At 49.8% G+C, this 22,340-nt stretch overlaps 1 protein-coding gene across 2 annotated transcripts; it reads right to left on the bottom strand.

Annotated features, from left to right (window-relative positions):
* Positions 1-3,429: 3,429 nt before the first annotated feature.
* On the bottom strand, positions 3,430-21,609 carry SALL4 (spalt like transcription factor 4). 2 transcript variants are annotated; one of them, XM_070421394.1, is made up of 4 exons: positions 21,486-21,609; positions 8,123-10,453; positions 7,059-7,336; positions 3,430-5,360 (listed from the first exon to the last, which is right to left on the bottom strand). In XM_070421394.1, the coding sequence occupies exons 1-4, from the start codon at positions 21,607-21,609 to the stop codon at positions 4,944-4,946; spliced, it is 3,150 nt and encodes a 1,049-aa protein (XP_070277495.1). In that variant the 3' UTR covers positions 3,430-4,943. The 2 variants fall into 2 exon arrangements, with proteins under 2 accessions (XP_070277495.1, XP_070277496.1); XM_070421395.1 differs by having other exon boundaries at positions 9,443-10,453.
* Between the last annotated feature and the right edge of the window lie 731 nt (positions 21,610-22,340).

Genomic DNA, 22,340 nt, shown 5'->3' with positions numbered 1-22,340 from the left:
CTTGACCAGAATTGAACCTGGGACCCTTCAGTACTGAGCCAAACCATTCTTAATGGCTCTTAGGCAAGTTCTGCTGCCAAAAAGTACTTCACCTGGAGGGCCCCCTCCCCGAAAGCTTCCTCCAGGCCCACTCTCCAAATGCATCCACATCATGCAAACAATTCCTTTCCCAGAACACTTATGTTTAAACATGTTCTGGGGGTACCAACTAAAGCCAGCGGGCCAGGGAAAAAGGTGGAAGTTTGCCTCCCCCTCCCCCAAGTTTTATTGAGATATAACTGGCCATTTATACAAGGCAAGATGTTGAGAACCCCTTATCATCTATCAAATATCAAAACAGAGTTCTGAACATGTGGAACTCACAGAAGAAGGCACGAGAAGACAGACAGGTCTCAGGTCTAAAAAGCAAGTTCTACAGCGGCTGTATTGCTTACCTCCTGTGCTCCGTGAACTCAGAGGACTCACTGTGCTCACATCACAGCCTACTCTTCAAAACCCGAAACCCCGATTCGAAAGAATATATGCACCCCTATGTTCACTGCAGCACTATTTACAATAGCCAAGATGTGGAAACAACCCAAGAGTCCATCAGTAGATGAGTGGATAAAAAAAGCTGCGGTACATTTATACAATGGAATAATACTCAGCCATAAATAAAGAAGGAAATCTTACCCTTTGCAATAGCATGGGTGGACCAGGACAGCATTATGCTGAGTGAAATAAGCCAATCAGAGAAAGACAGGTACCATAGCATTTCACTCATACGTAAAATCTAATGAACAAAATGAACAATCAAAATGTGACACTCATAGAGAGCAGGCAGACAGTTGTGGGGGGAGGGGAGATCCAGATGGCAGTGTGTGGAGGGAAATGAGCAAAAAATAAAAAGAGAAAAATACTCATGGACAGAAACAATGTGATGATTGCCTGGAGGTGGAGGGAGGGAAGGAGGGTATATGGGCATAAATGGTGATGGACAGGAACTTGACTTGGGGTGGTGAACACACAATACAATGTACAGATGATGTGTAGAATTGTGCACCTGAAACCTGTTTTGTTTACTAGTGTCATCCCAATTAAGTCAATAAAAAGGGGGGAAAAAAGCTGAAAGCTTTTGTATATATATGGGTAATATATATATATATATATATATATATATATACATACTAGAGGCCCAGTGCACAAATTCGTGCACAGATGGGGTCCCTCAGAGTGGCCTGCAGAGATCGGGTTTGCACCCTAGCCTCGCAGCCCCGCCTGGCATCCCGTGTTGGCCTGGTGCCACCCCCTCACCTGCTCCACCATTCTGCCACTGTCCTGCTCTCGGCAAGGCCCATTGGGGCCAGCAGCACCTCCACTGCTGCCCACTGCCAGTGCCCCATTGCCGATGCCCACCATGTTCTGTGCTACCCCCTGGTGGTCAGTGCACATCATAGTGAGGGGTCGAACGACCACCAGAGGGGATAATTTGCATATTAGGCTTTTATTATATAGGATATATATATATATATATATATATATGGAATGGGCTTCAAAGATTAGGGCTGAGAAAATAAACACACACAGCACACATTTATGGAAACATCACAATTTTTGTGCTAGCAATCCCTCAAGTACAAATTTACCAAGTTAACTCAAATGCAAAAAAACAAAACCATGTCACAAAGATGATCAAATTCTTTAAAAAAATTTTTTATTGCTGAAACTGGTTTGGCTCAGTGGATAGAGTGTCGGCCTGCGGACTGAAGGGTCCCCAGTTTGATTCCGGTCAAGGACATGTACCTTGGTTGCGGGCACATCCCCAGTGGGAGATGTGCAGGAGGCAGCTGATCAATGTTTCTCTCTCATCGATGTTTCTAACTCTCTATCTCTCTCCCTTCCTCTCTGTAAAAAATCAATAAAATTTTTTTTAAATTAAATTTAGAGAGGAAGGGGGTGAGGGAGGGAGAAACATCCACTTGCTGTTTCACTTCTTTATGCATTCATTGGTTGCTTCTTGTTGTTCCCTGAGGATTGAACCTGCAACCTGGGCATATTGGGATGATGCTCTAACCAACTGAGCTACCCAGCCAAGGCAATGATCAAAATGCTTTAACAAAATAGTTTGAGGGAATAGACGTACCGTCTAAAATAGCTAATTAAACATTTCTATATTATTGTAGATATTTTAAAACAATTAGCCAGAAACGGGCTTTGCTTGGGAAAGATGTGTAAAATATGCTGGAGAGGGGGAAAAGATATATACTTTTTTTCTTAAGTAAAATAATTACCATACATTTGAATCTAGAAAGACATAAATCACCTGTGGGTTACTATCAAGAGGGAGAAAGTGTGAAAATTGTACACTTGGGACCAAGGCATATTATTAGCTTAAATTAGGTACTTTCCATTTCAGCTATCTTAAGGACCAGCTTAATCTGGCTCTGAGTCACAGTGTGGCTGCTTCTTCCTAAATTTAGAACTGAGGCCAAAGGACAGACCTTGAGGGTCAGGGGAGGGTGGAAAACATCCACTTGCAAAGGAAGTTGACATGCAGGTCAAAGGTCATCAGAACACAACTCCCAGCCCTTTGCTGGATGTCAAGGGAATATACCTCAGGATAATGTGGGGTCCACATCCACAAAGGTTCTGGGGTCTCATGCTGCTTCTTGCCATTGGGTTTGCAAAGACAAACAGCAAAAGATGGGCAACAAGAGGGTACATTACCAGTAGGTCACTAACCTGGCCTTGCCCTTTGTCCGCCTCCAATGAGCACTTTTTCCACTACCCTTGGAATCAAGGGCTGCCTATTTGACTCTCAGCCCATTCCCTCCAAAGCAAACCATAATTATGAGATGGTTAAAAATATTGTCTCTGCCCAGTGACTTGGTCAGGGTGGACTGAGATGTGGGGTAGTCTAGGGCGTTAAGTCCTCTATAGTCATAAGCAAACACAAGCAAGAGTTCTCTAGTGAAGTTAACTCTAATAAAACTTTTATGCCTTAAAAAAAGATACAGCCTGGCCAGTGTTGCTCAGTGGTTGAGTGTCCACCTATGAACAGGTCAGAGTTCGATTCCCAGTCAGAGCACAAGCCTGGGTTGTGGGCTTGATCCCGTGTGGGGCGTGCAGGAGGCAGCCAGTCAATGATTCTCTGTCATCATTGATGTTTCTTTCTCTCCCTCTCTGAAATCAATTAAAAAATACCTTTTTTTAAAAAGAAAAGATATGAACTAGCAAGTAGTTGGTTATGTGCTTGAGAAGTGGGTCAAGCACAGATTTAACTGGATAAAACATATTCATTCTAGGATCTTGAGGTTAGGAGTCACCTGGAAATATTTGTCAAGGAAGGACTCTCAGGTTAGAGCAGAAAGGACCAGAAAAACTTAGACACATCTGGTGAGGGGAAAAATACCAAAATTTATTTTCTGACAGTCAGCATCAGCAGGTAAAACTACAAGGTTTTCTCTGTAGATCATACATTCACAAGGCATAACAGTGAGAAAGCCTCTGGCATGTCCTCTGTAACAATATCCACTTCACAGTGTAAACAGGTTCTAGTATTGTGTTCATTTACAATTTCAGAAGGAAAGGCACAACTTGGCAAAAAAAATAAATTTTATTTTTAATCCTGAAGTCAGGTGCAATAACTCAGAAACCAACTTTTGATACACGTTTTGATGTACATTTCCACACTGAGGGGAAAGACTCAGAAACCAGGGTCTTTCCTTCTTCTTCCTCGTTAAACCATCAGAGCAAAGTTTCAGCATTTGCTTATTATATATGCAAGAGAGGGATTTAAAAAAAAAATCACAAAATATCTTGAAGGTCCAGCCGCTCCCACCAATACATCAACTCTTAGGTTTAAGACAGGGACTGGGAACACTTTCAGCGGTCATAAAATAGGAAAAGAGAGACTAAAGCTACAAAAATAAAAAATAAATGAGGTAGATAAATTAAAGCTTTCATACCCAGGACTTGCCTGTTCCAACTTCGTAACCTTCATGCAGTACTCACGGGGGAAAAGAATCTTCACAATTACTTGGCATAAGTCACATCAAAATTTTTCTAAAAAGTAGTATGTGAACCTCTTATCAGAAACATGCCCTCCATGAGTTTCTTCAAGAATGAAAGACTCATTTCTTCGCTAGAGTAGGCACTGGTGAACTAAAGCAAGTCACCTGAGGTCCCCTGCTCAGGTGCCCACCTGTCCTGGTGTTCAGGAAGGCGGCTCTGGAAGCAGGGAAGACATTGGCACTCTTAGGGCTCCAACTGAACTGTATTTCAACAAGCAGCAACACACACATTGACTCCCGAGGGACTAAGATCGTCCATTGGAGGGCATCCTACTCACGGTCCCAAGGTGGAAGGAATTTTGTAATTCCACACCTTAGTTAAAAATAAAAAGGAAAGTACATTCAAAAAGGAAACAAAACAAAAGATGGGTGCAGGGTCGAGGGACATACAGAGCAGGTCAGCAAGGACGACAGACCCAGTCCGTTTACCCGCACACAGTCCCGGAAGTATGCAGCTCCCCCTCCCCAGTTAGGCTAAGCAGTTTCTTTCCCATCGTGGTTTAGTAAGTTCCAACGTGAAACGGGGGACAATCTTTGGAAACAGTTCTTCTAGCTTGTACAAAGTTTTCATATATACAGTTTGTCTCAAGTAACAAAGCCACTTTGCAAGACCCGCTTCTTCCAAAATTAAAAAAAAAAAAATACTAGTCTGTATTTATTTTAGTATGTATGTGGTTTTGTTTTGTTTTGTTTTTTTTTTTAGCAAAGCAGCATAGCAACATCGTGATTGTTGGACGTGCCTGAGGTTGTGGTCACAACTGTAAACATTTGCACATCAGTGAAAAAACAAACAGGAGGAGATGGGTTTTTAAACAACAACAAAGACAAAAACAAAAGATCCAGTTCAAGCGGTCACTCTGCATTTCTCCTTCACACAGGCTCTCCCGTCGCTCAGCTGACCGCAATCTTGTTTTCCTCCAGGAAGTGAGGGAACTGGTGTTTGGGAACGCTGTCAGCAGCACCCGGCTTTTCCACGTCGCTGCTCACCGACTGGGAGCCATCGATCTTGGAGACGGTGGTGTTGCTGACAACGGAGCTGGCACCCAGGGACACGGGGAGAGTCGGGATGCCTCCGCTCTGGATCACCGAGATCTCGTTGGTCTTCATGGCCAGACCACCGTTGAGCATGGTGGTGTACTGGTTCCACACAACAGGGTCCACGTTCACTGAAGGGGCCATGATTTCCTTGGGAAACACCTCTGGGACCCTCTTTGTGTCTGTTCCTAGAAGAGCCATGGTGTTCTCGATGGCCAGCTTCCTCCCGCGGCGCGCGGAGCTGTTGCTGGCGCCATGCGTCATGTAGTGAACCTAGGGGAAGAGGGACAGAAAGGTTCCCACCGGAACCGAGGTGTGAATGTGTGCTGGCAAGCCACAATCAGCCTGTGTGTGGGTTTGGTTCTATCCAAACAGTATTAACATAACTTATATTTAAAAATTAGATTTCATATTTAAAAAACCAGATATCTGTTCTCTTGAGGGGGGAAAAATTTAGATGCTGGTACTACCTACTGCTTCTTCAACTCCTTTCTGCAATTACTTTCCTGGTTCTGCTTGAATTCTCAACCCCCTTTCAGCTTCTTTAAAAAATTGAAGCGGTACCAGGTTTTCTCATTTCACCTTCACTGACATCCTTAGTAGTCGGTAGTTACCTCATAGAGCTCTGAAGTGACTCGCTCTTTATCACTCTAAGAAGCTGTTAAGATGCTGCAGGCATAATTTGAAACACTTTATTATATAACTCATTTCATCTCCAGGACAAGCCTGAGGCCATTGTCACCAGGATCCCCACGCCTGGGAACCCCAGGAACAAGGAGCACCTGCCTCAAGCCCCCAGTGCAGCGAGAGCAGCTCCAGACCTCCCCTGGCCGATGGCAGGGCCAGTGATCAAATGTAAGCTTTTGTGTTTCTGGGAGCTGTATTAGAGCTGAAGTTACCTCATGTTCTTCCTCCCACAGTTTTGCCATTTGGACAGAAAAGAATAGCTTGTTTTGTAATAAGTATTTTCAATTTTTAAAATGACATATACAGTTGTCTCCTAGATCATCTTTAAGATGAAGTTCCGATCTTTATTCTAACTACAAAGAATCAAACGAGTGTTCTACTCTGGAGAGGGAGAGAAAGAGAACCAGAGAAACATGCCTTGCGTAAAACCAGAGGCCAGGCCAAGAGGAAAACTCAGGTCCCCAATTTGCATCCCGTGTCCTCATGCAGGCCACTCCCAATCCTTACGTGGGAGGGTCTTCTCTCCATCTCCTGTGTGCAATCTTAAGTGGAAGCACCTTGTCATGTAACAATAGGCCATGGAACCAGCTGTTCTATTTTGAAACGCACTGCTGATGGCCTGGAGGCACACTGAGGTGGTACTTCATTGTATGTTTAACAGATGGCATTCTTTTCAAACTAGCAGCCTCAGGAGACAAAAGCAACGTACAGAGCAGGGTGGCCATCACCTGATTGATCAATTCTACGTTACTACACGACAGACACCATCTATGATTTCATACATCTACTAAACGATTGCTGAAGGGCAGCATGGTCTGCCCAGCCCCGGAAGGACAGTGGCCTACGCTAAACTTAACACCAAGAGAGAGGAACAGAGTGCACACTTTGTGTCCTCTCCTTGACGACGCCCCTTGGAAAATGTGTCATGATTTTAGCTGCCACTGAGATTAGAAAAGAATCACTGATCACAGACACTGACAGCAAGAAGCATCCAGTATCAGAGATGCCAGGATAGAGAGAGCCAGGGAGGAGGTCGAGCCTGTAACCGAGGTACATGCCCTTGACCAGAACTGAACCAGGGACCCTCTAGTCCACAGGCCAACTAAGTCAAATTGGCTAAGACAAGAAAATTTACTTCTTTTTAAAGAATATTTCTTTGAAGAGCCAGATTTGAAGTGTAATGTCCCATTTGCTCCTAGTAGAAGGTGTACTATGGATGGAGAACACCAAGAGATGCCTCTCCACACCTGGGTCCTATAACTGCCGAAACCCTAGAGAACTCACCTTCAAGTTGCCTTTGGTGGTGAAAGCTCGCCCACATACGTTACACACGAAAGGCTTCTCCCCAGTGTGAGTCCGCTCATGAATCTGGAGGGCGCTGGCCGACGAGAAGTTCTTCCCGCACCGTGTGCAGGCGTGCTGCTTCCCCTGGCGGCGTGGCTGGGCCGCCAGCAAAGGTGCCATGCCTGGGGACATGGTCGCGGGTCCAAATGCACCAGGAACTTCCACTTTGACAAAGGTTGGCTGGGCTCGGACAAATGCTGATGGGAGACTGCTCCGACCTAGTGCGCAGAGAAAAAAATCCCAAAACTTTATCACCCCAAACTCATTCACACTTCAAACCAAAAAAGAACTTTGAAAACTCCCGCCCACCACTCGACTTCCTGGAAAGGGCTTTCAGGAAGTCCACACCCCAGAAGCAGCTCTCCTTTGACTTTACCTGTGCGGAGAATGATCGTGACTCACACACTTAGGAAATTTTACCATTTTGCTGCAAAGGTATGTAACACATAACATGCATTCAAGTCCAAATCCCTATATAAAGAGTTACCTTGAAGTATGACCAGGTACCCATCCTTCTCTATGATGTAGTTGTTCCCCCATTTTGCCATTAATGACATCAATAGGCACCCCTCCATTTACATGTGCATTTCAAAAGGGTTAGATTCTTTTTTACCCCGAGTTATTCATTTGTGAACCTCACACTAGGGAGTGGGACCTCAGAATCAAGAAATTATGGTTTGTCTCAGTGGCCAAATAACAGTGCCCACTTCCTCAAAATTCTTCTACTCTTTAAGATTACCCTTATGTCCCCACAGGGCTCAAACACAAAAATAAAAACAAAAAAAAAGCCCACTGTCCATAGCCAACGTGCATTAAATCAAAGATGGCCTTACTGGGATAAAGGAAGTTCCTCTTTCCCTCCACCCAGAAGTGCAGAACGGCTACCTGCCCTACAGAGGATGCTTCACATTTATCACACTCTCCGTTTGCCAAGTTCAACCCAGGTTCCTTTTGGATGACCTTGTGCCTGAAATGGACATAAGTTAAATCCAAAGCTCTATCACCTTCCATCTCAGTGCGGCTGCTGTCCGAGCTGTCTGCTCTGCCACCAGCATCAGGAGACTTGGACTTGATGCTTTCTGCTTGGCTATTGGCCGGGGAGAGGGCCTGAAAGGAGGTCGCCTCCAGGATGTCTGGACTTCGGCTCTGATACTCCTGGTCTCCCATCACCGAGGACGAGGAGTCGTTGGTCAAGCCATCGCTCTCCACCGAACCGTTCTCTCGGCTGCTCTGTCGCTGCAGGACCAGAGGAGCAGGACCCAGCTTCCCCGAGGCCTCCAGGGGGGCCATCAAGGTGAACCCTGTTGTGGGCGATGCCGAGTGGATGCCGGAAAGAGGCAGGGGGACCTTCGAGGAGCTGCTGGGAGCATCTTGGGAGCCGACTTCATCAACATCGATGCTTTCGACAATGTCACCGTGACAGACAGCACCTGTGCTGCCGTTCTCACCCACCATCATCAGCTCGGGACCCACCAGGTCACAGGGACTCTCCGGCAGGGGTGTGTTGGGAATCTGACCACCCATGTGCATCCGAATATGCTGCTGCAACATGACTGCGTTGGTAAACTTCTTCTGGCAGATGGGGCACGAGTGCTGCGTCTTTATGGACGTGTTGGTTCGGTGAACCGCAAAGTGTGTCTTCAGGTTGCCTTTGGTGGAGAAAGCTCGGTCACAGATCTTACAGCGGAAGGGCCTCTCCCCGGTGTGGGTTCGGTAATGCATTTTGAGGGAGCTTTGGCAGCTTAAGACCCGGTGGCAAATGAGACATTCGTTGGGGTCTGTGGTGGCCTTGTCAATGTTCTCAACCAGCTGCTGCAACTTCATGGTCTCTGACCCTGGCTCGGGTGTCCCTCTCCCTTGGAAGCCACCAACCCTTGGGGAATTATGGTTTGGCCCCACCCCAGAGAGTAGGGATCCATCCTCACTTTCTGGAGAAGGCCCAGGGTGCAGGTCGGGGACCAGTGGGCCCCCCATTAGGTCCTTGGGGTTAGTCCCCGAAGAGAGGTTCTGAGGTAGACCTACATTGGGGGTCCCTGTGACCAGGACAGGTTTGCTGTCTAGAGAGAGACTCGATTCATCTATGGGGACAGGTACAGAGAGTGCATAGGGAACGCCATTGCCTGCTGCCATTTTGTCGTGGAACTCGGTAAACAGCTGGGGGTTCGCCTTCACCTGGGGGTGTCGATGAAAGTGTACCTTGAGGTTGCCCTTGGTGGTGAACCGGTGGCCACAGACAGAGCACACGAAGGGTCTCTCTCCAGTATGGGAGCGGAGGTGGATCTGCAAGGAGCTATCAGTCCCAAAAACCTTGCTACAGTACTTACACTTGTGCCTGTAGAGGGTGGCCTCGTCTTTGGGTTTGACATCCACCGGGGACACGTTGGGTGGCTTCCCTTTCCCTTTCTTAGACGGGTCTAACGCCACCGTGGAGAAAGGGCTCTGGAAGAGCACAGAGCTTGGGGTCGGGGGTAGCAGAGCACCGGGGATGCGGTTTGGGAGCACCCTTGTCCCATCCGGCCTCAGGGCGAAGGACAGCAGGCCCGGGGACACCGAGCTGGTGGTGGAAGGGATGCTTGTGTGAGGTAGCTTGGCTTGTTTCAAGGTGTCCAGGGACAAACCCTGGCTTCCAGCTTTCTGGCTGAGCAAAGCCACGGCTGCAGAGACCTGCTGGGACACGTGGCTGCCCAAGGTCTTCAGGGTGTCAGCTCCCGCTGCGCCCGAGTGGAGGGCATGGGCGGCCCACATGTTCACCTGGACTCGGATCTGCTCGGTGAGCTGGATCTGCTGTAGCTGCTGCTGCTGCAGACACAGGATCTGCTCCAGGACCCACGGGATGCTGTTGGCACCGGGCAGGGGGGCGGGCAGCGCGTCCGCGCTCCGCTGATTCACTGCCACCTTGGTGCCCCGTAGTGCTTGAAGAGTGACGTTAGTGTTGGCCACTTTGCCTTTGGGTAAATAGCTTAAGTCCTGGGCTGTGGGTGGCAGGGCGGGCTCCGTCTTTAAGTACAGGACAGACTCCGCCCCTGGCTTCTCCTTCATGTCCCCTGAGCTGCTGCCATTCTCCCTGTGACTGTCCTTAATGCTTGGACTGCGTGGCTGGTGGCTCAGCCCAGCCCCGGAGAAGTCTTCGGAAGGCATCGGCCCCTCGCTGTCATTCATGATGAGGACAGGTGGGTGTTTAGTGCAATTTTTCTTATGTTCTAAGAACTCAGAGACGCTGAAGAACTCTCCGCAGCATTTCTCACAGATGTGAGTCTCCTCCTGACGAGGCCTCTTTACTGTCGCCCGGTCCCCATTCATGTCATCGCCAGTCCCCGGGCAGTTCACTGAAGCACCTGTGAAGAGAGGAAAAGCTAAGAACTCTGTTCAAGGAAGGAAGAGAGGCAATGTCTTGGGAAGAACCATGACCACACATAATGCATCAGTCTGTGCAAGGAAATCAAATATATTAAGAGTTTGAAAAACCAACCACTCACATAGTGGGTCAATGAATGTCCTTCTAAACATGTCTATTATTTTTAATTGATTTTTTTAAGAGGAAACATTGATTTGGTATTCCACTTATCTATGCATTATTTAGTTGCATCTTGTATGAGCCCTGACCAGGGATCGAACCCACAACCTTAGCACATCAGGACGACACTAACCAACTGAGCTACCTGGGAAGGGGGCAAATATGTCTAAGCACTAACTCAGCACATGTGTGTGTGACCTTACTTATTAGGAAGAGGAACTTTGCAAATGTAATTATCATGAGTCCCCTGCCCAACACTTATAAAGGAAAGGGAGATTAGAGACAGGGAAAAAGGCTGGGTGAGGGAGTTATGTGCTATAAACCAAGGCTGCTGGCTTATAGAAGGTAGGGAAGCAGGAGCCAACAGAAAGCAGGACAAAGGTAAGGGACAGATTCTCCCTCAGAGCTTCCAAAAGGAATCGAACCTGCCAACACCCTGACTTTGTACATTTAGCCTCCAAAACCATGAGGGAATAAATTTCAGTTGTTTTAAGTCTCCCACTTTGTGGCAATTGATTCCAACAGCCCTAGGAAACTCATACAATTTATCTATATATGTAAAAGGCTAATATGCAGTGTCCCCTTGGGAGTTCGACCAAGAGACTGGGAGTTCGATCACTTGCTATGACATGCGCTGACCACCAGGGGGCAGTGTGAAACGAAGGAAGGCCCCGATTGGCCCTGATTGCCGGCCAGGCCTAGGGACCCTACCCATGCACAAATTTCATACACCAGGCCTCTAGTTATAATTGCCTTCACAGATTTCACCCCACGCAAAGCAGGCCTTCTGATGGCAAATGGATTTCATGCGGTCAATGAAAATTATGTTAGAAACTAGAGGCCTGGTGCACAAAATTTGTGCACTGGGGGTAGGGGGCAGTGTCCCTCAGCCCAGACTGCATCCTCTCCAATCTGAGACCCCTCGGGGGCAGTCGGACATCCCTCTCAATCCGGGACTGCTGGCTACCAACTGCTCGCCTGCCTGCCTGATCACCCCCTAACCACTCCCCTGCCAGCCTAATCCACATCTAACTGCTCCCCTGCAGGCCTGGTCCCCCCAACTGCCCTCCCCTGCCGGCCATCTTTGTGCAAGGATGTGATGGTCAATTTGCATAGTACCTATCCTATCTAATAAAAGAGAAAAATGGTAATTAGCGTACGACCGCTACCCTTCCCATTGGCTAATCAGGGCGATATGCAAATTAACTGCCAGCCAAGATGGCGGCCGGCAGCCAGGCAGCTGGAAGCGAACATGAGGCTTGCTTGCTTCAGTGAAGGAGGACTCCAACGTTCCCCGCCTGCCTTGCCAGCCTCTGAGCTGGCAGTTTGAAACATTGTAACAAATATAGAAGCTAAACAAAACCCCAGAAACCAGCTTTCAGCCTACCAGGATCTCAGAGCTGGAGATGATACAGTGTTTCAATTATAGAACCCAAACAAACCAGATACCTGCTTGCAGCAGCAGAAGCCTTGCCCAGAATAAAAAAAGAAAGAAAAAAAGGAGCAGTTGGGAGCTTCAGTCACCCACCAGCCTGAAAACAGCCCTCAGCCCCTCACCCAGACTGGCCAGGCACCCCAGTGGGGACCCCCACCCTGAAGGGTGCATGACCAGCTGCAAACAGCCATCATCCCCTCATCCAGGCTGGCCAGGCACCCCAGTGGGGACCCCTACCCTGATCCAGGACACCCTTCAGGTCAAACCAGCCAGCCCCTACCCATGCACCAGGCCTCTATCCTATATAGTAAAAGGGTAATATGCCTCCCAGCACCGGGATCAGCGGAGCCGTGAGGCCTTCCGGCACCGGGATCAGTGTGACGGGGGCAGTGCCCAAACCCCCTGATTGCCCTGCGGCTCTGTGTGTGACAGGGGAAGGCGCCCCAACCCCCTGATCAGCCCTGCTCTGTGCCTGATAGGGGGACTCCCCAACCCCCTGATCGCCCTGCGGCTCTGTGTGTGACAGGGTGCAGCGCCCCAACCCCCCCCCCCCCACGGGCTCTGCTCTGCGTGTGACGGGGTAGAGCCATAACCTCCCCATCGGCCCTGCCCTGAGTGTGAGAGTGGCGGCGCCCCAACCCCCTGATTGGCCCTCCTCTGTGGGTGATAGAGGGCAGTGCCCCAACCCCCTGATCCGCCCTGCTCTGTGTGTGACGGGGCGGTGCCCCAACTCCCCTATCGGCCCTACTCTGTGCGTGACAGGGGGGAGATCCCCAACCCCCTGATGGGCCCTGCTCTGTGCGTGACAGGGGGGAGCTCCCCAACCCTCTGATCGACCCTGCTCTGTGTGTGACAGGGTACGGAGCCCCAAGCCCCCTGATGGGCCCTGCTCTGTGCGTGACAGGGGGTGGCACCGCAACCTCCCCATCTACCCTGCCTTGAGTGTGACAGGGGGCGGTGCCCCAACCCCCCAATTGGCCCTACCCTGAGAGTGACTGAGGGTAGCATTGCAACCTCCCAATCCGCCCTGCTCTGTGCATGATGGGGCGGCGCCCCAACTCCCCAATCGGCCCTGCTCTGAGCCCGACCAGGGGCTGCACCTAAGGATTGGGCCTGCCCTCTGCCACCCAGGAGCAGGCCTAAGCCAGCAGGTTGTTATCTCCCGAGGGGTCCCAGACTGCGAGAGGGCACAGGCCGGGCTGAGGGACCCCCCCCCCCCCCAGTGCACAATTTTTTGTGCACCGGGCCTCTAGTTTATTATATAGGATGTGAACCCTAAGGAGAAAAAAAAGTCACTAACAAGGGGTCCTGGTGGCTAATTGAGTTCAAATTAAAACAAACAGAGCTTAGCAGCCTTTTCTGCACAGGGACCTCTCACACATACTATACTTCACAGAGAAGGTGGAGTTGTACTGCCTGCCTCTGGGCTAAAGTGCATGTCCCTATAAAGCAGTTCCTAGAATCCTATTTCAATCAATAAGATGGAAGCTTTCCCCCTCCAATTGGAGCTGTGCAGCTCCTGCCAATCAGCTCTATTCTGACCAATCAAGGACCAGGGGCAGGGACTTCTGTCCATATAAGCCAGCTCCCCTCAAAGCCAATCCAGCACTGGCCCGTCAATAAAAGGTTTGATATGGTGGGCTATTAAACATGTATAATCAGCCCTGGCCAGGTAACTCAGTTGGTTAGAGTATTGTCCCAATAAGCCAAGCTTGTGGATTCTATCCCAAGCCACAGCACATACATGAAGCAACCACTGATATGTAAACAAGTGGAATGGCAAATCGACATCTCTGAAATCAATAAATAAAATTTTAAAAGCCATGTGTAATTACAACTTCATAAGGTAGATGTCTGGGTTAAGTGATTCATTCAACAAATGCTTGAGCACCTACTGTGTGCTTAGCACCAACCATCCTAGGATCTGTGAAGTACAGATACCACAGATATTCAGTGAACATTAGTTTCCCCACCTCTTCTATTTATTTTTAATCCTCACCCAAGGACATGTTCATTGATTTTAGAGAGGAAGAGAGAGAGAAACACCCATCAGCTGGCTCCCATAGCCATTCTGACCGGGGATGGAACCTGCAGTCCAGGTATATGCCCTGACCAGGAATCAAACCCACAACCGTTTTGGTGTATGGGAAGGCGCTCCAAACAAGCCACCTACCAGGGCTCTTTGAAAAAAAAAAAAAATTTTTTTCTATCCCTCCTTCCCCCACCTATTTCTAAAGGTGGGCAACTAGGGCTGCTGAAAACAGTCTTGACTAGCTCATTTAATACTTCTCACCTTCTAGGATGAAAAGATAGGCCTCCAGCCTCCAGTATTCTGACTATGCACCAATAGGTGCCCCATAAACACTACACTTATTAAAACCCAGGCAGGCAGCACCCACACCTCCATTTGAACTCTTCCTTTGTTCTTGCACTTCCTATCATGTTTCTTCTGTTGAGAATGCAACTATCTTTCCTCTCACAGAAACTCCAGGGGGGACAGGAATGCCTGAGGAGTCAGATTGGCTGGGGGACAGGGGGTGGCTAGAGCACCCAGAAGTTAACTTTAAAGTTAGGACACACCCTAGCTGGGTTGGCTCAGTGGACAGAGCATTAGCCTGCGGACCAGAGTCCCGGGTTTGATTCCGGTCAAGGGCATATAACTCGGTTGCAGGCTCCTCCCAGGCCTAGGCCCAGGTAGGGGCTTGTACAGGAGGCAACCAATCCGTGTGTTTCTCTCACACTGATATTTTTCTTTCCCTCTCTTCCACTTTCTCTAAAAAAAATCAATGGAAAAATATCCTCGGATGAGGATTATAAAAAATAATAAAATAAAATAATATGGTTAGGAGGCAATGCAGCTCTGAGCTTCCAGGTGGTGCTCAACAAGGAGGTACCGCCTTCCTTCTTGTCCCAATACTGTTCCCCAACAGCCATTATTTCAAGAATCAAGTTAAAAATATTTGTCAACTTCTGGAACACAGGCAGCACCTATGGCACACTTCTCCAAGATCTGAAATGCTCAGTGCTGGTGTTGCTCAGTGGGTGGAGCTCTGGGCCTCAAACTAATGAGTTTCAGGTTCAATTCGCAGTCCCCTGATCTATGTGTCTCTTTCACAGCTATGTTTATGTTTCTCTCTCTTAACTCCCTCCTCTCCCTTCCTTCTATTCTCTCTAAAAATAAATGGGAAAAATACCCTGGGGTGAGGATTAATAAACTGAATATACTTTTGTACTATGGCATCTTTTTAATTAGCATAGTTACACCCTTTGTCTTAACCATTCTACTTCTGGAAATCTCCAGGAAAGCCCACCCCACAATGCCCAGTTCACTTTGTAAGGGTCTGAACAACAAAATATACACTCCATACTCTGATACCCAAACCACTTATCTTTGCAGCCACATAATCAAACAAGTCTTTGCTCCCATTTGGAAGATGTGGCAAGTGAGACTCAGAAACAATTAAGTAGCTCAATGGGACAAACGGATAACCAGAAAAGGGAAGAGCGGGGATTGTCTTCTTAAATACTATAAGGGCAGTTCTGTGGCCTCATTTATCATTGTTTCTTCTAGAGCAGAGATCCAACTTTTTCTTTATTTCACCTCTCTATAGAGTCTTTTAAAGCATCTTTTTTCCTAATCACCCCCTTGCCATGACATTTTAATGCCACAAATACATTGTATATCTGGTCACGCACTGTGATCCTTTTGGAAGGCCACAAACCACTGTAATATCCATCCATGTTTCTGACACCCCCCCCCCCCCACAAAAAAACCTTCTACCCCCTAGGGCAGTGATGGCGAACCTATGACACGTGTGTCAGAGGTGACACGCGAACTCATTTTTTTGGTTGATTTTTCTTTGTTAAATGGCATTTAAATATATAAAATAAATATCAAAAATATAAGTCTTTGTTTTACTATGGTTGCAAATATCAAAAAATTTATGTGACACGGCACCAGAGTTAAGTTAGGGTTTTTCAAAATGCAGACACGCCGAGCTCAAAGGGTTCGCCATCACTGCCCTAGAGGATATTCCCTCATTGAGGCTAGAAAGGTGTGGCTCAGTGGTTGAGTGTCAACCTACGAACCAGGAAGTCACAGTTGATTCCCGGTCAGAGGACATGCCTGGGTTGCAGGCTCCATCCCAGTGGTGGGCATGCAGGAGGCAGCTGATCAATGATTCTCATCACTGATGTTTCTATCTCTCTCTCTCTCCCTCTCTCCCTTCCTCTCTGAACTAAAAGTATATTTAAAAAAAAAAATTCTCTCATTAAAAATGCAGGTTTTCTAAGACATTCTTAAACTAGAGTCCATGGAATTAGATAGGAAAAAAATTAATTTTCTTTTCACTAACCTGAACTAAAATTTAACATTTCTTTTAATTCTGAATGTAGAGAACATACCACAGTGTGTGTGTGTGTGTGTGTGTGTGTGTGTGTGTGTGGTAGTGGTGGTGGTGGGTAGTACAAGGTATTTGTTTTCAGTAATCTGAACCAAAATTTAATGTTTATTTTAATTATGATAGGGAACACGCCACAGTTGGGGGGCAGTGGGGGGGGGGGGGTCGCGAAAGGTACTTATTTTCAGTAACCTGCACTAAAATTCAGTGTTTCTATTCATTACGAATGTAGGGAACACATACCACAGTGGTATCACAGAACCTGTGAGTTTGTTTCAACAGAAAACAGATTATTGTCATGGGGTGTTAAGGCTGTTGCATTACTGGAAATTCTAGAAATTACCTGACCAGCTGCGACATCTTACTGTGTTCATAAAGAAGCACGTGTCACTTTATCACAAATGTTTTTGCTTTTGATAACGATCTCAACGCAGTTTATTTCCCGGTATTTCTATGCATTTCCTTTTATGTATTTAAATAGTTTCGGTTTTGCAGGGCTCTATGGCACAAAAAAGGTTAAGCTCCCCTGCTCTAGAAGGATCTAACAGTTCCAGGAGTGATTTACGACCTGAATACCAGCTTGCCTTCACTGTATACACAGACTCGCCTCTTCTGTAGCCATACCAGCCACATCCCACTTGAATCTTAAAACAGCAGGAGCTCTGTTTGCTTGCGCAGTAAAAAGTACTTCTGCATCCAGACCACCATTGGCAAATACTGAAACCGTATTTGCCAAAGAGTGAGAGGACTGTTATGAACAATTGCTGGGCATGCTTAAGTGAACCCTTCCCAAAAGGAAAAAAAGCAAAGTCCAGAGGATTACAGAGCAAGTAAAGCTGACATCCTCCCACCCCACCCCCACTCCGAATTTTAGGAATGTTATCTCCCAGCATCTAGTTATCCAATAAGGTGGAAGAATGCAGTAAACCCAGCAGGGGTCTTAGATTCAATCACTGCCAAATGGAGAGAAAATACTCTTTCCATTGTATACGAAGAAAAGCTCATCTACCAGAGGCCAATCAAATGCTGGAGATGAGAAAATGCTTCAAAAAAGAAAAAGTTTATCTTGAGAAGCATTGGGACTCAAGCTTATCTCCCCCATCCCTATATTAAAGAACTACAATGAGTAGATTAAAGTACACAATATCTACTACCCTCCCCCACACGCAGGATAATTACCAAAAAACAAAAGGAAATTGAGAAGTCCTCAAGGACTGAGCCAGTTGAAAAGTGCCTTTTTATCTGAATTCCACAATCTGAGAAACACTTAATAAGCCTTTAACTTCATTCATAGATGGCAAATTAGAGCAGTAATTAAGCTTCTACTTAATGGAGAGCTAAAAAAATTGTTCCAAACGGTCTAGGATCAAAAATCAGGAACTCTGCTGAAAGCGGGGGGATGGGGGGAAAGGGGGCAAAAGAATTAAAGGAGGTTGCAGAGCTGCTAGGGTGTGTGAGCACTGTTACCCACGCTTGACATTATAGAGATGTGATCCATTTTGCCCCAACTGGAGCTCATCTTTGAAGCAAATTTGTAACATTCATGCAGGCAGGAAACTTTTGTTGCCTCCTTCTCCAGGGCCCCCTAGAACAAAGCCTGACACAGGAACAAAATTATGGGGGGTGGGGGTTGTCAAAAAATAAAAGAGCATGGTGGTGGCTGAGAAGCAATTCTTGACTGGATCTAGAGGCTTTTAAAAATGTTTGGGTACTTTTTTAAAAATAATCAAAAGTACAACAGAGGATGAAAAGGGGAACTTCTTGAACTCTCTTCCCCCATCATTTTTCCAGGGCAATAAAGACCAGAGCATCAAACCAAAAGCTTCCAGACACACATCTCAGAAATTAAAAGGGAGGAGAGATGATCAAACTCAGCCAGCCAAACACTCGCCATGGCCCCCTCATCAAAGGAACTGACAGAAAATTCCACCCCATAGCCAATTCCTCTTCAGACCAGGACAAACAGCCCTTGTAGCGAGGCTACAATCCAACAAGCCATGGCAGCCACGGGCACGCCATTTCCACTGGGAGCTGCCACTTACTCTCAGATGAGTAAAAATGAGAACTAAAGATAATGTGCTTACGGTCCGCAGCCTGGGGTCTGGCATATAGTAAGCTGCAGATAAAAATGCAGAATTATCTCAATTGGAAGTTCAGCGCCATCTTGACAAAATAAGTAAATAAAAACAAAGACATGGTGATTCTGAACAATAGAATTACGGATCACATTCCCAGTGCAGTGAGCCTTCTACAGTTGAAATGATCTAAACAGGACACTTAACACCACTGTAGACGAGAACCCGAAAGCTCAGAGACACCAGGTGGGCCTCACAGGTTGCATCGCTGAAAGGCACACAACCAGGCTGCAGCGCACATCTCTGAAACCTTACAACAAAGCCACCTTCACTGAAAAAGAGGAAGGGCCAACTCTGTCCTGCCTGTCCAACTCCCCACAGGTGAGGAAGCCAGCAGAGGCTTGAATGGCCAGCTACCTGTGCAACAACCTCCCTAATGAACCAAAAGGGTTTGCCTCTCCCAACTCAGAAACACAGAAAGTTGGCTTCCAACATTAATGCTGCACACCCACACACATCCCTCTCCCTCAATAAAGAGGGGAGCTCCCAAATGCCCGATTTTCGAAGTCCTCACTGGCCAATGTAGATCATTTCAGTTTAGAAACGGGGGCCAGGCAGTTCCGTGAAACTTGGGAATCTTAATCGTTGGAGGTTGTAATCCAGTTTTGCACAAAGGGCACTGGAAACTCTTTTGAGAAAATGCTAATTGTGCTGTGTGTAGCTGGAGTCCCCCCTGACCACCTGCAGATGTTTTGATCTGCTAACTGATCGCCAAACTTCATTTTCCTCCCTCAAAAAAACGGTATTCTTTACAAGTGGGTCTCACATGGGCGCTGCAAAGTAAGATCGGCCCCATGTTAATTTTAAATTACACCTATCTGTATGTCTGCCTTCCTAATATAGCTATATCTGTATGTACTCAGATGCTAACAGGCGGCCCAAATGTGAAGTGCAGCCATTAAAATGGACTGCTTGGGAAAACTGCCTTCTGTCCCGCGGTGGTACCTGGGACTCTGCAAACACAACCTAGGACCGAGGCATTCTTTCCAAGAATCCCAAAGACTTGCAAACAGCTGGCACAGCCAGGGATCCCGCCGGCGACTGCCTGGAGTGCCCGGGGACGCCCATCCATCCTTGGCCCTGCCCAGCGCTCCCCATTACCCCCCACCCCCACCCCCACCCCGTCCCATCAGGTGAGAGCTGGTACCTGCAAGGGGATCGCCTCTCAGTGGAGCGCGCGGCTCGGGACTGGGCCTCCAGGGGGCGCCCGCGCGCAGCTCGGCGGCCGCTCGACCCCGCGCCGCCCGCTCCGACCCCGCCGATCAAGAGCGACCCCCCCGCCCCCCAATAATGAGGGAGTGCACGGCCGGCCCGAGACCGCACAGCCCGGTGAACACTGCAAACTCCGGCCAGCCCCTCCCCGCAACAAGTTCCCCTAAAGGTGCCAACGCACCGGAGCCCCACCAGCGCGCGCTCACCCAAAATGAAGGGGGAGGGGAGGTCGGCGCAGGACGCGAGGGTCAGGGCAGGAGCGCCCTCCTCTCCGGAGGCGGCGGGCGGGCGCGGGGTTAACCCTTTTGTTCCAGGTGGGCCAGCGGCTTCCCCCACCCCCCAGGCACAGCGCGGCCACCCTCCTGGGACCTGGGGTGCTCGCGGCACGACCCTCAGGCACCCCAAAACGCACAGCCCGCCGGCTCCGAGAAGCCGATCTCTCTCATTTGCCCTGTAAAAAAATGTTATTTTGCAGGTAGTAGTAAGGGTTTATAGGAACCCACTCCATCGTTGGGAAAAGTCCTCATCCCCGCCCCGGAAAAAAAGAGGGCAGGAGCCTTAGAGGAGCGCCCGTCTTCCCACCCGAGTTGCACCTCCGAGTGTCTGCGGGGCCGCACCCCCACCGGCGCGGGGCATAGGAAGCGGGGGGCCCGCCGCGCGGAGCTCCAGCCCACCCGCCCCCATGCGGGCGCTGAAACTTATCAGGCGACAATTTGGCGGGCCGGGCGCAGAGACAGTGGGAATCAGTCCGCTCCCCAACCTCCCGGCGAGGCGACCGGAGCAGGGGTCCGGCCGGGCGGGGCCGGGGTCCGAGCTGCCCCGACCCGGGGGACCCCTGGCAGCGTGGCCGGCCGCCCAGCCCCAGCCCCAGCCCCAGCCCCGCCAACCTCTCCTCTCCCGCTGGCCCAGGGGGCGCTGGGGGAGCCGGGCGCCCGGAGAAGCCGCGCGAGGCGCACCCCGCGGGGCAGTGGCCCCCGCCCGCCCCGGGGCCGCACCTCGGCGCCGGCTATTTTGGGAATCGGAAATCAAGATGGCTGAGGTCAGGCCCCGAAGGTGAGGGCGAGCGGCGGCGGACGGCGCAGCCCGCGGGGAAAAGCGAAAACCCGAAAAGAGACTTTCTTTCCAGGGGATCCCCGGGCCCTTCCCCACCCCGCCGGGCCCTCCCGGCCCCTCCGCAGCGCGGGTGGCCCGCACCCCGCTCCCCGGGGGGGCAGAGGTCGCGCCCCCTCCCCCGCGGGCCCGGGAGGGGCGCGGGCGCAGATCGCCTCCCCGGGGCCCCCCGCGGGGCGCCGCCCCCCGCTCCCAGAGAGGCCCGAGGGGTGAGGGAAGCCCGGGGGGACCCCCGGGGTCTTTCTTTGAAAAGCGGCGCCAGGAGGGAGGAGGGGAGCCTAAGTCACAAGTGGGGGGGGTGAGGGGAGTGGAACCAATTAAGAGGGGCGGCGGGCCAGGAGCGGGACCGCTCGGGAGGGAGCCGGGGTCCATCTTACAACAAGAGGGCGACCTGGGGGGGAAACTCACACAAGTGGGGGGCGCGGGGAAAAGGGAAAATGCACCGGGGCGCGCGGGCGGCTCCCGTCGCGGGACCTGAGCCCCGGCGGCTCTCGGCTGCTCCCCGCTGCCCGCGCCCTCGAGGGCCCTCGAAGCTTCGGGAAAGCGCCCGGCCCCACTCACCCGGCACCCCCACCGCCGGCGCCGCTGCGGCCGCGACCCCCGGGGCCGGCTGGGGCGGCGGCTGCGCGCCGCGCTCCTCCTCGGCGTGGATGTGCTGGGGCTTCGCCTGCTTGCGCCTCGACATGGTGCGAGCATGGGGGCGCCCGCAGCGCCGCGGCGACTCGCCCGCTCCGCCGCCAGGTCCCGGCGTGGGGAAATTTACCCCCCTCCGGCCGGAACGCGCATGTCCCGGTAATTATTATTATCAATAATGCATTGCGATTTATCATGAGCCCTGACAGCTGATTGGCCTGGGTCCAAGACCTCAGAGATCATTTAAATAAGCCCTCATTGATCAGGGAGGGGCGAGGCATGCTGGGCTTTGTAGTCCGGCCCTGCAGGCGACAACGGCGTGTTCGTCCCGGGAGCGCAGCTAATTAGCATCCGCGCTCAGATTGGCTGGGTCGCGGGCGAAATCTGGGGGTGGGGTGGGGGGGACCCCTTCCCTCCCCAGCGACCCGAATCCTTGGGGATAAATGAAAAAGAACTGTGCACCTATGAAAAAGCAGGGGGCTCCCGTGAAAGTTTCGGAACGAGCGTCCCGGATGAGTGTGCTCCAAAAACGACTTTTTGGAAGGCTGATACCCGCGCAAGTCGTGGAGGAAGGTCTTCTCGGTGGCTCCATATTTTTGGTTCCTCTTCCCAAAATTCAAAAAGCAAACCTAAAACCGAGGTCGGACCCGTGTCCCCTGCCGTCTTCTTTTGGGTTGAAATGTTTAAATGGAGTTTCGTGGTGCCTGAAGAATAATAAAAATGGTGGTGTATTCAACCTTCCCGCTCTATCTCAACTCACAAAGTGACCTTCGAGTTTCCGAA

Source organism: Myotis yumanensis, unplaced genomic scaffold (genome assembly GCF_028538775.1).
Source record: "Myotis yumanensis isolate MYYU_CA2020_CCGP unplaced genomic scaffold, mMyoYum1.0.hap1 SCAF_7, whole genome shotgun sequence".
Taxonomy (NCBI): domain Eukaryota; kingdom Metazoa; phylum Chordata; class Mammalia; order Chiroptera; family Vespertilionidae; genus Myotis; species Myotis yumanensis.
This window is presented reverse-complemented; position numbering and strand designations above follow the sequence as displayed.